General features: G+C 43.7%; 1 protein-coding gene across 3 annotated transcripts in view; it reads right to left on the bottom strand.

Moving 5' to 3' along the window:
- LOC143935893 (myosin light chain kinase, smooth muscle-like) overlaps positions 1-15,607 on the bottom strand; it is a 100,172-nt gene that overhangs the window by 68,353 nt on the left and 16,212 nt on the right. For all 3 annotated transcript variants that reach the window (XM_077460065.1, XM_077460068.1, XM_077460066.1), the window contains exon 2: positions 1,488-1,562. In XM_077460065.1, the coding sequence (XP_077316191.1) occupies positions 1,488-1,562 (75 nt within the window). The remainder of the gene's footprint in view (positions 1-1,487; positions 1,563-15,607) is intronic.

Below are 15,607 nucleotides of genomic sequence, written 5' to 3'. Positions count from 1 at the left end.
TTTTATTAAAAGTATTTTTTTTCCAAAGTGCGCTTGTAAGACCACGGCGCAAATACAGTGTGACAAAGTATTGCAACTACCGCCATTTTATTCTCTAGGGTGTTCCTCCCTAGCTCCCCCCCCCCCCGGTAATTTTCTAGCAAAAAAAAAAAAAAAAGGGTTCAAAAAGAGGCTCGGAACTTAAGTGGTTAATGGCACTAAAAGTACAACTAGTAATTTTAGGTGTATAAATATGGCCACACACTATGCCATCTGATTTATTTTTTATTTTGAATGAAATGCAAACACACACACACACGCACCTGGGAATGGGTGGGTGGACGACGCAGGGTGTGTGCTCATGAGGTCAGCTGGTCAACTCCTTCCCATGTCATGACCTAAATTCTGATCAGAAAGAAAGACATTATGACCCCTTTCACACTGGGGCGTTTTTCAGGTGCTTTAGCGTTAAAAAAAATAAAATAAAAAAATCCTGTAAAGCGCTTGAAAGAAGCCTCAGTTACAATCCCAATGTGAAAGCCCAAGTGCTTTAAGAGCCCTTTCACACTGCCAGCAGCTGAAAAACACTCGTAAACCCCTGCTAGTGGGCAAATAAAGGGTTAAAAGCACCCACAAAGTGCCTTGCAGGCGCTTCCCATTGATTTCAATGGGAAGAGGCGCTTTAGGATGCAGATGAGGCTTCTTTGAAGCGCTTTTTTTTATTTTTTTTTAATGCTAAAGTGCCTGAAAAATGCCCCAGTGTGAAAGGGGTCTAAGGGCCAGTTCACACCAGATGCAGTTCTGTGCAGTTCCGTTTTTTTCTGCACCAATACAGTCAGTTCCGGTCAGTTTCTGCACCAGAAACGGACTGCATGGTGTGAACTAGAGCCACTTTAATACATGGAAAACACTGTGCATGCATTTTTAGTGCAGAAAAAAAAAAAAAAAAGCGTACAGAACTGAACGGAACTGCGTCTGGCGTGAACTGGCCCTAATAATGGAAAAGTGGATTTCGACAACAAAAGTAAGACTCTAGATTTAATGGAAAGCTTTGATATTTTTGCAAAAAAAGTACGTGAATGCTATATTGGTGCATAGGGAAGCTGGAATAAAAAAAAAAAAAAAAAAAAAGTACTAAATTGAACCCTCTTCCCTTTCATCCGCCAACCCCTGCAGTGATGCAGAGATCAGAGAATGGAACCAGAGCATACGGTGGTGGCTGTAGTTACCCGACTTTCCTAGAAATGTTGAAATGCTGAAGAGTCTAAAGTGCTTCAATAAAGCAAAAGTAGTGGACACAGGCCAAACGAGAGTATAAATCCTCTATTGCAGGTAACTGTCATTTTAGTCAACCGACAGGGTGACTTCAAAATGAGGAGCTGTGGAAAGGATGGTCAACTGCACACTCGTTAACATGCATAAAAAAAATTTTTGGAGGTCTAAATAAAACTCCCTGCTTCCAGTAGGTGCAGCCATTTCCATACTTATCTCAGAAGAACCAGAATTACCTTTCCCAGGTTTCTCCTTGACTTGCGGGCTGGTGTGCATGTGTAGTTCGTCAGGTAAAACCATCTTCGTGTTCCCTAGAAAAAAAAAAACACATTAAATTTTTTTAAATTTTGAGTATTCTCTTATAGTAGCAAGAGTAGAGGTCGACCGATATATCGGCCGATATTTGCCGTTTAAATAATCGGCATCGGCCGATTGTGCTGATAAAAAGCCGATTTATAACTACAGCGCGACTTTGAAATGACTTCTGTAAGAGCCGGTTCACACAGCGGGCGATGCGAGGCGACACGACTCGCCTCGCTCTCGCAAGTCGCCCCCGTTCTGTACAATGGAACCGTTCTGAGAGGAGCGACTCGAGTCGCTCCGACTCAGAAAAAAGGTTCCTGTACTACTTTTGGGCGACTTGCATTGACTTCTATACAGAAGTCATCTGCAAGTTGCCGCTGAGGTCGCGGCAGGTCGCGGCGAGGCAAGTCGGAGTCGCCTCGCCTCGCCTGCAGTGTGAACCGGCCCTAAGAAGTCAGTGTGAGTTGTAGAAACGTCTTTCCTCCTCTCTGGGCTGCCAAGAAAAGAACAAAAAGATACAATGTTTACACTTGAATGAATGAAGTCATCTCTGTGTGTAGAAGTTCTCAGTTTAACCATTTAAAGACTAAATCTTTTCTGACACAAGTAAAAATCCTGTATTTTCTGCCAGAAAATCACTTAGACCCCCCAAAAATTATATATATTTTTTAGCAGAGATCTAAATCATACATACAAGTAAACTGATTGGAGGTTTGTTTTGTTTAATAAATGTTTAAAGCGGAAGTCCACCCTAAAGTGGACCTCCGCTCATCGGAACCCTCCCCCCCTCCGGCGCCACAATTGGCATCTTTCAGTGGGGAGGGGGGGGGTGCAGCTACCTGTACAGTACAGGTATCTGCACCCACTTCCGGGATAGCTCTCTGCGGAAAGGGGCGTAGATTACGCCCCTTTCCGCAAGTGCCCCACTGCCTGCTGGGAAACACACAGATCCCAGAGGCAGCGGGGACCGTCAATATTGCACAGCGCGACTCGCGCATGCGCAGTAGGGAACCGGGAAATGAAGCCGAAAGGCTCCATTTCCTGATTCCCATACCCAAGATGGCGGTGGCAGCACTCGAGACGATCTAGAGATCGGCTTCGGGTGCCGACATCGCGGGCGCGCTGGACAGGCAAGTGTCACTATTTTAAAAGTCAGCAGCTGCAGTATTTGTAGCTGCTGGCTTTTAAAAAAAAATTTAAATAAAAATAAAAAAACGCGGAGTCCCGGTGGACTCCCGCTTTAAATGTAAGAAATTTTCTGTATCACTTATGAAGACTGCTTTCACACTGGAGCGGGCAGGCGTTGATGGTAAAACGCAAGTTTTAGCGGCTCTTTACCATCATTTTAGCGGTGCTATTTGGCTGCTAGTGGGGTGCATATAACCCAGCTAGCGGCCAAGGAAGAGGTTAAATGCGCCCATGAAGCACTGCTGCCAAATCGCATTGCATGCGCTTCGGCAGTGGTGCCCATTCATATCAATGGGCAGGAGTGGTGGAGGAGCGGTATACACCACTCCAAACGTGCTGCTTGCGGGACTTTTTTTTAAGATCCTGCCAGCGCATCGCCTCTGTGTGAAAGCACTCTGTCTTTCACACAGACTGCAGGGGAGCCATTTTGCAGGCACTTTACAGGCGCTATTTTTAGCCCAAAAGCGCCTGAAAAACGCCCCAGTGGGAAAGGTGTGTTAAAAAAAAAAAAAAAATATATATATATATATATAATTTTAAAAAAAGGAAAAAATAAAGAAATAAAAAAAAAAAAAAAAAAAAAAAAAAAATCGGCCTAACATATCGGCCCTAAATTAAAAAAAAAAAAAAAAAAAAAAAAAAAAAAAATCGGCATCATATATCGGCTATCGGCCGCCATGATTTCTAAATATCAGCATCGGCCAGAGAAAAACCCATATCGGTCGACCTCTAAAGCAAGAGTGAACAAGATTTGTACAACGTACTGTATACAAAATGACAATCTGATCTCAGACACATGAAAAGCAAGACTTCATCCAAAAAAATAAAAAATAACCCATCTGTGGACTCATGCGATCTTCATGACTGGCCCTACCATAGGTCAAGCTGGGTCCATTGGACCCAGGCGGCACTTTAAGAGGGGCATAAATTGACACCCAAGATTTTCTTTCCCAAGCAGTTGTGTGTCACCCAGATGCGGAGTGGGGGCAGGATCACAGCTGCACCCGGGCCGCTCCGCTATATAAAGGCTGCTCTGATGCCCTCAACATGCATACTCAGTTTCCAGGTGCAACGGTGCTCACACAGTCTTAACCAGACGCCGACCGCCCCACACACATCTACTATGGCAGGGCGACCACTCTGGCCAGAATAATGTGCCTGTATCAGATTCTGCGCTCCCAGGTCTGGGGTGTATATTCACTCCGCCGGCAACGTGCTGCAATTGGACACAGCATGAGCCAATCAGTGGGTCTGGCTGATGCAATGTCACTCCACACAGTAACCAAGCACTCCCTAGGAGCACAGTTAACCTTAACCCTTTGATCCAGGGGTCAAGTCCTGGGAAAAAAACAAAAGTGTGGGAACTCACCCAAGATTCTCTACATGCATACATTTAAAAAAAAAAAAAAAAAAAAAAAAAAGAAGGGTAGGTGAAGAGATTGCCATGTTGGCAGTTAGGCCAGGATCTACAGTGGAGAGAAATCCTACATATTTTGCAAGCACTGGCAACTATACACAATACCAGTGGCTTAGCTCGTTATACCTGGGTCCTAGAGCAATATATCAGTCAGGGGCCTCAAGTTTAATCCCAGACTCAGGGTCCCCTCCACCTCTACCCCTAATCACTCCTAGCACCTCCTTTGTACATTTTGATTATCTTCATTTGATGCAATCATGGAACATCTGTGACATCCACAAAAATGGTTATTGCTCAGATATTTGTTAAACTGTTACCTACTGGCCCACATGCATGGAAGCAAAGAATATTTAATTTTCATCTTGCATACACCCCGATTTTGTATGTAAACTCTTAATAAAATGACTTGAAAACCAGAAAATCTTCATCAACCTCCACAACACTCCCAACATTGTCTCATTAAGGAAGCACTTTAGTAAATACTAACAAAGCCATTCACAACTCTGCCTCGAGCTACATCGCCAGTCTCGTTTCCAATGATCACCCAACCTGTTCTCTCCACTCCTCTCAAGCTCCCCCGGTGCTCTCTGCCTCAATATGTCAGGCTATCTCCTAGTCTGGCTGCCTTTAGGTGATCCTTGAAAAAAGCATCCCTTCAGGGAAGCCCATCACACCTTAAACTAATCTCATCACCATCAGCTCATCCCCATTTTGTTCCACCATATTAGATTGTAAGCTTTTATGAGCAGGACCCTCTTAAAATGTTATTGTAACCATACGGTCTCCCTTTTATATAATGTAAATGTGCTGCATAACCTGTTGGTGCTATAGAAAAATCGAACAACCACCACCACGCACAAGGTGATTAAGTTCACCAACAAATAGGTTTATAATGCTCATAGGCTCCACTGAAAAACCTCTGGGTGCCCGTCTATCTCACTGCACTACAGAAATCAGTCTGAAAAGGAAATTAAATTACTGCACGCTGGGTGCAGCAAATAGAAAGGAAAAAAAAAAGGGGGGGGAGGGGGGAAGGAGGGAATTTGTAGAGGGTTGGCTACACAATTGATAAAGCACTGCGGTAAAGGTGTTCATTCTTCCAATGCTGGAGAGCCAGTCAGTTCTCCCATTTGTGATGGTCCTCTCCTCAGATCATTCTGGAAGTCCATCTTCCAATTAAGCCACCTAACCACAGGTAAACTATAGCCAGAAGTAGCTCTTCCATCCATGATCCCAGGATCTAGCGAGAGAGGTCTCTTTCGATTGCTCATCTTTGCTGGCCATGCCCTGATCCCCAGGCACTGGAAATCCTCCTCTGTCCTCACAATCAGGGAATAGGTAAACAAAACCATATTATGCGGATGGAAGAGATACTTACTGATGTCACTGAAACCTTTACGAAATTTAGAGACTTGTGGTTGACGTTAATGGAATATTCCACATCACTCAAACTACTACCTTTGCTTGGTGAACTGACTTTTCACCTCTTAGCTCAAGTTGGTCACCCCCATCCTATCTGAACATTTCCCACTTTTTACCCCTTCCCGCCCCCTCATGTTCTTATTACCTTGCTCACTTTTTTGCCCTCTAATCCAGTCTCCCATAGATATTTTTCTTTATCAGCGTCCTCACTACCACAGAATTGGAGCCTGGTCTGATACAAGACCAGGTCTTCCCCCAACCTAGTCAACCCCTTATACATTTCTGTTGCCGTTTAGGAGGTAACCTGGGCCTGTTACCTTTCGGATTCCCATTCACACAATAAGATTACCTCCTCGGGACCAGGCCAGTGTTACAATGTTGTGTTTACCGGTATAGGTTACTTATTTTGGAGGAAGGAAGAAAAAAGGCAGAAAGGGGAAAAAAAAAAAAAAAAAAAAAAACCCTCATCAAATCTGGCATCCAACTTTCAATTTGCCATTTGGCAACTCAGTATACCATTCTTTGGGAAAGGTGTGTCTGTGTGTCAAAATATATATACATAAATATCTAAAATGCACAATACTTTAAAATAGTACACAGTAGTGGGCGTGGCTTGGACATGGCTGGATAGAGATGTGCTTTGCTCAAGCTCCTGGTCGTCTCCCGACTATTCCAGCTAAACCCAGCACAGCATGCACTCCTCAAAGAGGAGGATGACAAAGAGGAACAAAAAGCCCACAAAATCTACTCCTCCTGCCCCGCCATCAAACAAAATTAGGCGCATGTTCCTACTATCTCAGCTGCACTCCCCGGACTCTAGAACGGTGGACAAACGTGCAAGCATGGCAGAGACCCAACAGGCAGACGTACGCCCACATTCAATGTAGAGCCCGAGATCCTGGAGTCACTCGTGGACACACCATTGGACTTCCACCCAGATTCTGGCAGCTCGTCACAGCCCTCATCACTCCTATACCGAGCAGACCCTGAACTGTGCTCTGCTCCGGGCGCTCCCCACAAAGGCAGACATTGTAACCTTAATTGGCACTGTGGAAGCAGCACACAGAAAAGGAGATTCCAAAAAGGTGAAAACAGAGTTAAAGGGACTGGCGTCCATGATGACGAAAGGAGAATCTTCCTTAACCTCACTAGAAAAATAAATATCGGGTGACAGCACTAGAAGAATTGCAGCAGACACACCTGGAAACTCTGGTAGACCAACAACTACACCAAGAAGATATGGAAGACTGGAGCCAGAGGAACAACCTCCAACTCCGGGACCTGCTGGAGGCTACAGGAGCTGAAGATCTAGCAGACACGGCACTCGCCATCTTCCGCAGCATCTACGGAGTGGAATTACCCATGCATGTGACGATTGACCTCAGACAGAGCACTGGTTCCCAGATCAGCAGAACCAGAGACATGATCTGCAGACTTCATTACTACACACACACAAAAAAAAAAAAAAAAGAAAAGAAACAAACATTAGAAAAGCATGTGAAGCAGGAGAACCGGAGTTAGATTGGGTCTTTATCAAGATACTCCCAGATCTCCCACATGCCACACTGCATTGAGGAGCACTGCTCAAACCATTGCTGGAACTCTCCAGACATGATGCCACATACATATGGGGATACCCACTCTGACTTTCAGGAAGAACCAGAGGTCCTTTACCATCAGATTCAAGCTCAGAATATGATCCTTTAGATGACAGCGGCTCCATGACAGACAGCTCTGACAATAAAGTTGTGGTCCCTGCCAAGGTCAGGCGTACCAGACCCCGATCTTCTGTTGTTGAGGTGCAAGATCTGCAGGTCCCTCGTATGGAGCAGAGCAGTACTAGCACCACTATTCCTTCTGGTGAACTGGAAAGCACCAGTGGCCTAGTACAACCTGGTCATACATTTAGCACTGCAGTAACACTTGGTGACGTGGCGAGTCCCATAAGTGCCGTTCAAGCTGGCGAGGTGGCAAGCATAAGTAGTGTCCAGCTGCCACCAAGAAGACAAAAACAGGCCCATAGTGCCCTTCCTGCAGCATTCGCCAATCCTAATTGGGAGCCCACCACTTCTGCAGCACCTGTATGTCCCCCATTCACTGGCCAATCTGGCATTCAGGTGGAAACCGTTGATTTTACGGCACTTTATTTTTATTCGCCGGTTTTCACCGAAGATCTCTATAGATCGATTGTGGACCAAAGCAATTGGTATGCTGGTCAATACATCGCGGTTAATCCCCAGTCCTCCCTTGCCAGAGATTGGAGACCAATTACGGTCTCCGAATTTAAGATCTTCCGGGCATAGTTAAAAAGGAGTATGTTGCGGTAATATTGGTCCACTGACCCAATGTACCATATACCCGTGTTCTCTGCTTCCATGGCCAGGACAAGATACGAGCAGATTTTGCGGTTCATGCACTTCAATGACAATGAACTCAGTCGTCCTCATGGAGACCCTGAATAAAATTCGGCCCCTCATAAACCACTTCAACCAACGTTTCAGACTTGTTAACCCCCCCCCCCCCCCATCAAGTCGTCTGCATTGATGCGTCCCTGATTAAGTTTCCTGGCTTGTACCTTTCCAGCAAGCATGCCAGATACAGGGTCAAGATGTATAAGCTCCGTCAGGCTATACATGTAGTTTAATGGTTTACGAGGGCAAAGATAGTCACGTAGAGCCGACAAACTGCCCTGACCACATAGGAAGCGATGGCAAGATTGTGTGGGACTTGGTGTCACCCTTATTCAGAAAGGGGTACCACTTGTACGTGGACAAATATTACACGAGTGTGTAACTTTAGTCACTTGTTTAATATCAGATTGAAGCATGTGGCATCATGCAACCTAATTGCCGGGGCTTTCCCCAGAAGCTTTTAGACTCCCGTCTTAGGCTGGGGGGAGAGCCTGCTTCAAGTGTAATAACTTGCTCGCTATGAAGTGGAGGGATAAGAATGTTTTCGTTCTTACCTCCCTTCATGCAGACACGACGGTCCAAATTACTTAGGCGACTGGTGTTGTGGAGAAACCCCTCTGTGTCCACGAATATAACCAAAATATGGGAGGGGGTGGACCTCAATGACCAGTTGGCACCGCAGCTACCCAGTTTCCCTGAAAATAAGACCTAGCGTGATTGTCAGCGATGGCTGCAATATAAGCCCTAGTGGGACTGCTTTTCAGGGGAAACCGGGTAGGGTTTATATTGCAGCCATCACTGACAATCACGCTAGGTCTTATTTTCGGGGAAACAGGGTAGTTGCCCGTAAGGCCAGATGCTGGTACAAAAAAAAAAAAAAAAAAAAAAAAAAAAAAAAAAAAAAAAGTCCATTTCAATTGGCTTTTCTGAACGCTCATGTGCTATACAGAGCTTCAGGACGGACTGGATCCTTCCTTTAAATTCCAGGAAGAGATAGTCAGAGCCCTTCTGTATCCAGACAGTGCTCCACCTCACCAACCAAATGCAGTAAGCCAGCTGCATGAGAGGCATTTTCCTTATGTCCTCCTGAGTACCCCCACCCAATGAGCCCCCCCGCCCCAAAGAAAATGTTGGGTCTTCAGAAAGCATGGCTATAGGCATGACAGAGCTGCACAATTAATCGTACAAAAAAAAAAAAAAGGAAGAAGAAGAACGCAATCTCAATTCACCCTCCCGACGATCTCTCCTGCCGAGTTTGCCGATTCTTTCATATAAACAAGTGGAGATTATCTGCTCACTCAGCTGTCAAAAGAAAGCATCCAGGCAGTCTGCCAAGTTTAGAACTTGAAACATTGCAACTAAGGCTTCCTTCTTAGAAGAAAGGATAGAACTTCTGTGTAAACAAATAATCCAGGCAATCTGCCAATGCAGGAAGTTTAACCACTTAAAGTCTAAATCTTTTTCTGACACTTCTTTCTTAAAGTGGATGTAGAGTGATGTCATGATGCAGAGTATAAGATTTCCCATCATTTGAGCCCAGTCTTGCCACAAAGAGTTAATCCAGCTCTGAGCAATCCTCTTATTGTTCAGCAAGATAAATCTTGACAAACAGAAAAACATTGTCCCCCCCCTTGCTGTGAATGACAGGTGATTTACACATCTTGTGCACTAGCCTAAGAGACATGCATTCTTTTTTAATTCCCTCCCACTCCTTTCTTCTGCTGCTCTGCAAGGATTGGCTGTTCCACACTTCAGCATGATTTGGCATTCTGAAGTCATGTGGGGACTTTTCTGGGTTTTGACTGGATGTTAGTGATCATAGCAGAAGTTCAGTGTAAGAAATACACAGGAGAAAATGCATGTTGATAAGGGGAGCGTAGAGGTGGGCAGGGAGTCTATTGACATGACTCCACCCCCAAAATCTGCAGTTTTTCAGGTCTCATAGCAGACAGAGGGAAGACATTTGACAGATAATTATACATGCAGGAGGCATGTATATCCTTATAGATAACCAATGTGGCAGTAGTTTATAAAGGATGAGAGTTGGTTTACATCCACATATACATATATATATATTTTTTTTAGAAGAGACCCTAGGGAATAAAATGGCAATTGCTGCAATATTTTATGTCACATTGTATTTGCCCAGCGGTCTTTCAAATGCATTTTTTTGGGGGGAAAATACACTTCAATAAATAAAAAAAAGAAAACAGTAAAGTTAGGAAAAAATTTTTTGTTTTAATGTAAAAGATGTTACGCCACGAGAATCGTGAGAGAATTGCGATCTATACTCTAAGCAAAAAAATTCTGATTCTCATTTTAGCCAGAATCGTGCAGCTCTAGAGTGACGCCCATTATTATTGTCCCCACTGTCCTGACATTCCTGGTCTTCCTGGATTGGGGTGTCTACTTTCCAAAATTGGGTCATTTGGCTGGGTTTTGTGCCATCTTGGCATTTTATGGCCTTCAAAACTGTGATGGGTAATGAGGAGTGAAATCAAAAATTTAAGCCCTTAGAAATCCTGAAGGCAGTGCTTGGTTTTTGGGGGCCTGTATGTGGCTAGGCTCCCAAAAAGTCACACACACGTGGTATCCCTGTACTCTGGAGAAGCAGCAAAATGAATTATTTTCTTTACAAAGAAAATATTCAATGGGCTCAACATGCCTCTCAGCAATTTCCTTAGGGTGTCTACTTTCCAAAATGGGGTCATGGGGGGGGGGGGGGGGGTGTACTGTCCTGCCATTTTAGCACCTCAAGAAATTAGATAGGCAGTCAAAACTAAGCTGTGTAAATTCCAGAAAATATACCCTAGTTTGTAGACACTACAACTTTTGTGCAAACCAATATACACTTATTGACTTTTTTTTAACCAAAAGACGTGTGGCTGAATACATTTTGGCTTAAATGTATGACTAAAATTGAGTTTATTGGATTTTTCTTATAACAAAAATTCGAAAATTTTCAAAATTCAGTCTTTCCGTTTATAAAAATCGGGTGAAAAAAACAAACAAACAAACACAATCGCTGAGGCAATCAAATACCTTTAAAAGAATATTTGTGGGGAAAAAAAAAAAAAAAAAAAGATGCAAATTTAATTTGGGTACAACATTGCATGACCGCGCAATTACCAGTTAAAAAGGGGAGGGCCAGCTTTAAAAGTTTTTTTTTTTTTTTTTTTTTTTTAAAGTCAGCAGCTGCAAACACTGTAGCTGCTGACTTTTTATAAGCAGACTTACCTGTCCAGGGCGCCCGCGATGTCGGCCGCCCGAGGCTGACCCGTCCCTTGACTCTCGGGTCCCGGCGCCGCCATTCCAACTAAGGGAAACAGGCAGTGGAGCCTTGCGGGTCACGTAGTGCTTTGTGAATGGGGTGCGCTGTGTTCTGGGACACACAGTTCCCAGAAGACGCCGCACGGAGGATAGAAGACCGAAGATCACCGCGGAGTAGGAAGAGGCAGATTAGGACGATATGCCTAGCAACAGGCATTTCTGGTAAGTTTAAATTATATATATTTTTATGATTTTTTTGCAAAAATTTTATGTACTTTTGTTTTTCAGGGTTGCCCTCCACTTTAAAGCAGCACAGTGCCAAATTGTAAAAAGTCCTCTGGTCTTTGACCAGCCAAATAGTCCAGGGCTTAAGTGGTTAATACAAAGATACTGAAATATAATTCGCCACCCCCAGAAACACTCCCCCTCCCCTTCTTTCCTCCCTTTCTAACCCCCCCCCCCCCACTTTCTGCTAACTCTACCCGATCTATCTACTCTCTCTTTTATCTCTTTGGGAATTTTTACACCTAATTTACTTAATAAATGGTATTTGAAATGGAGAACGATCTTCCAGAAATATAGTTGGAGAATGTACTATCCCTATACCACAACTAATTACTATATTAAGACGGCAGGAAGTGTCATCAATGGAAATTCCAGACTATAGAAATTATGCTGTATTATATATTCAGATTTATTATTTCACATACCGGTATTTGGAAGGCTGCGTCCTCCTTACACGTGGAAGATATTGTGAATATCCACTCCCCCCCCCCCCCCCCCTTTTTCTTCTGTACACCTTGTTCAGTTTTCAAAAAGAAAAACCCTAAATAAAGCTATAATTTGGGGGAAAAAAAAAAAATCTAAACACACACCATGGTGTCAACTCAGACCACAAGGTGCACAACCGCACTTTTATGGGTTGCTAAACTCGACAATGAGGTCCAATCCATGTTATAGATTATAGAACAGTAGAATACCTCTTTTAGCTGTTTACGTTCCAGTAAGCACACAAAGCACAAGATCCCCTTTTGAACAACACCAAGCCCAAGTGTAATATGATGACAACTACTTCCATCCTGCTCTTTGTAGAGTCCATTAATGGGATGTGGGACTCTCAAAAATTCCCTAAAGACATTTCACGTAAGCACATTTCTGAAAAAATGGTTTGCAAATTGTAAAAAAAAAAAAAAAACAAAAAAAAACACAACAACAACAACAACAACCACACACACACACACACACCAAGCTTAACGTTTATGAGCATTCTTGGATGGAAACATTTCCCGACACCAATTCAAATTTATGTAGCCAATAGGGATGAGCGAAACACCCCCCGGTTCAGTTCACACCAGAACAGGCAAAACATTTTTACCAACAAGCGAACACTGTTAACATCTATGGGAAACGCACGTGAAAAAAATAAAAAAATAAAATCAAAAATGAAAATGAAATGAAAATTTTTAAAGGCTTACATGCAAGTTATTGCCATAAAAAGTGTATGTGGGGACCTGGGTCCTGCCCTAGGGGAAATGTATAAAAAAAAAAAAATTATTTAAGGTGCAGCGATTTTAATAAAGCTTAAAAGTGAAACAATAAAAAGATTAAATAATTTCTCTAAAGAGGAAGTAAAGGCCATTAAAAAACAAAAAAAAACGCAACGGCATAATGAGCTGGTATGCATAGCATACCAGCTCATTATGAATAACTTACCTGAGAACTAAGCCCCCGAAGCGGTCCTCCGTCTTCATCTTCACCGCTGCCATGTATCCTAGAGTGACTTCCGGGTTTCGCTGCTCCGTGATTCGCCGGAGCCATTATGACGTCATGCGCACGGGAGCCGACACAAGCGGCATATCACCGTGATCTGCGGCCTGCTCAGTGCACCGCTGTCTACGGCACATGCGCCGTAGACAGCGGTGCCTGTCTTTTTGTAAATATCTCTTAAACCGTATAGGTTTAGGAGATATTTCTTGGACCTATGGTCAAAGTGGTTTGTAAGGGTTTACAACCACTTTAAATATCCTGCCTGGGGATGCCCTTAGTATGCCTAGAAAATAGCACATCTTTCCCATGTTTAGAACACCACAGAAAATTACTTTTTTTTTTATAAAGGTCATTTTGCTGTGGTATTGTTCCAAGCATGTGGAAAAAAATTGCTACTTTACAGGCATACCAAGGACAGCCCCCAGGCATGATATTTATATTTAAAAAGGAAATTTCCATATTTTTTTTTTCCACTTTAACCACTTTCAGACCAGACCATTTTGCTGGCCAAAGACCAGACAACTTTTTGCGATTTGGCACTGCGTCGCTTTAACTGACAATTGCGCGGTCGTGCAACGTGGCTCCCAAACAAAATTGACGTACATTTTTGGTGGTATTTGATCACCACTGCATTTTTTACTTTTTGCTCTAATAAAATGTCCCCCCAAAAAAAATTTATAAATACAATAAAAAAAAATAATTGCACAATAAGTGTTTGATTGTTTTGCGCAAAAGTTATATCGTTTACAAAATGGATAGTTTTTTGGGCTTTTTTTTTTTTTTTTTACTAGTAATGGTGGCGATCAGCGATTTTTATTGCGACATTATGACACGGACATTTTTGGGACCATTGTCATTTATACAGCAATCAGTGCTATACAAATGCACCGATTCCTGTGTAAATGACACTGGCAGCGAAGGGATTAACCACTAGGTGGCGGTGCAGGGTTTAAGTGTGTCCTAGGGGCGTGTTGCCAACTGTCGGGGGCATGTCTGTGTTTTACACGTCACTGATCTCTGCTCCAATCACAGGGAGCACAGATCAGTGACACTGTTGCTAGGCAGAATGGGGAGATGCTTGTTTACTTTAGCATCTCCCCGTTCTTCCTCCCCATGAGACGATCGCGGGTATCCGAGGCGATAGAGTCTGCGGACCCGCGTTCGAACTCACCGGAGGTGGAACGGTGGCAAATTTAAAAGGGGACGTACCTGTATGCCCATTTGCCCGTCCGTGCCATTCTACCGACGTACACCGGTTGGGAAGTGGTTATGCATGATAAAAAAAAAAAAAAACACACACACACACTTTTTTGCATTGATACATGTCCCCTGGGGCAGGACCCAGGTCCCCAAACTCCCCATACCACACACACACACTCTTTATGGCAATAATGTGCATTTAAAGTGGTTGTAAACCCTTACAAACCAACCACTTTGACCTACAGGTAAGCCTAGATTAAGGCTTACCTGTAGGTCCAAGCAATATCTCCTAAACCTATATGGTTTAGGAGATATTTGCCCGAAAACGGGCCCTGCTGTCTACGGCGCATGTGCCGTAGACAGCGGCGCGCAGGCGCACTGAACGCGGCGGTTCCAAGAATGGAGCTGCCGCATTTGTCGATTCCCGTGCGCATGCGCGGGAGTGACGTCATCGCGGCTTCGTCGAATGACAGCGGCGGAGCTGCGAGACGCCACCAGCAAGATGGATGCGGCGGACTACAGGGGACAGCGGTGACTTCGCTGGCTCCTGTGTCAGGTAAGTGACACATAATGGGCTACTATGCGATGCATAGTAGTCAATTATGCTTTACCTTTGCAGGGAAAAAAAGAGGAAGTAAACTTTACTTCCTCTTTAAGCCTTTAAAATTAGCACTTCTGGTTTTTCGTGTCAGTGTCCCATAGAATTTAACGGTGTTCCGCGGCTAGCACTTTGCAGATCACCGGTGGCTGAACAATGGACCAAAACATTTCAAATGACTAAAAGACACACTTGAACATAGTGGTAAATCCAGGTCAAACAATAATATTTTACATTCAAACACAGAGAACACCATCTACTAGCCAAACCAGGTATTAATTCATTTTGTTTCCTGAAAGTTAATGATCTGTGGATAGCTGTACGTCATTGAATAACCCTGAATCTGAGAACTGTAAGCCAAAGTCCAAACACTGCCCTCTCCATCACCCTGAGCCCACTGCACCCCCGGCTATACACCCTGGGACATTGGAAGGTGGTTGTACAAAACAAAGTCATGCGATAATGGCTTGCCATACCGGTTAATACTTAAGGTCCGTTAAAAAGTATTCCATCACTGGGTGGCTTGTCAATTTCAGCATCGGGAAAAAGTGCTTCTAATGCATGTCATTACACAGACTCATTTTAGACTTTAACGTTACTGAAGCTCTCTCAAATATGAAGTCCAGTTTTCTTTACCCTACCCCCCCCCCCCCCCCCCTTCTCCACAGAAAAAAAAAAAAAAAAAAAAGAAGAAGTTTATACACAATCCCCTCTGGGCCATCAATATTCTTTGCAGGCATTTTAACAAAATTTGCTGCCGATTCCAAACTTTTTTGCTCT

Source organism: Lithobates pipiens, unplaced genomic scaffold (assembly GCF_037356315.1).
Source record: "Lithobates pipiens isolate NorthernLeopardFrog02 unplaced genomic scaffold, aLitPip1_a1.2 Scaffold_28, whole genome shotgun sequence".
Classification (NCBI taxonomy): domain Eukaryota; kingdom Metazoa; phylum Chordata; class Amphibia; order Anura; family Ranidae; genus Lithobates; species Lithobates pipiens.
This window is presented reverse-complemented; position numbering and strand designations above follow the sequence as displayed.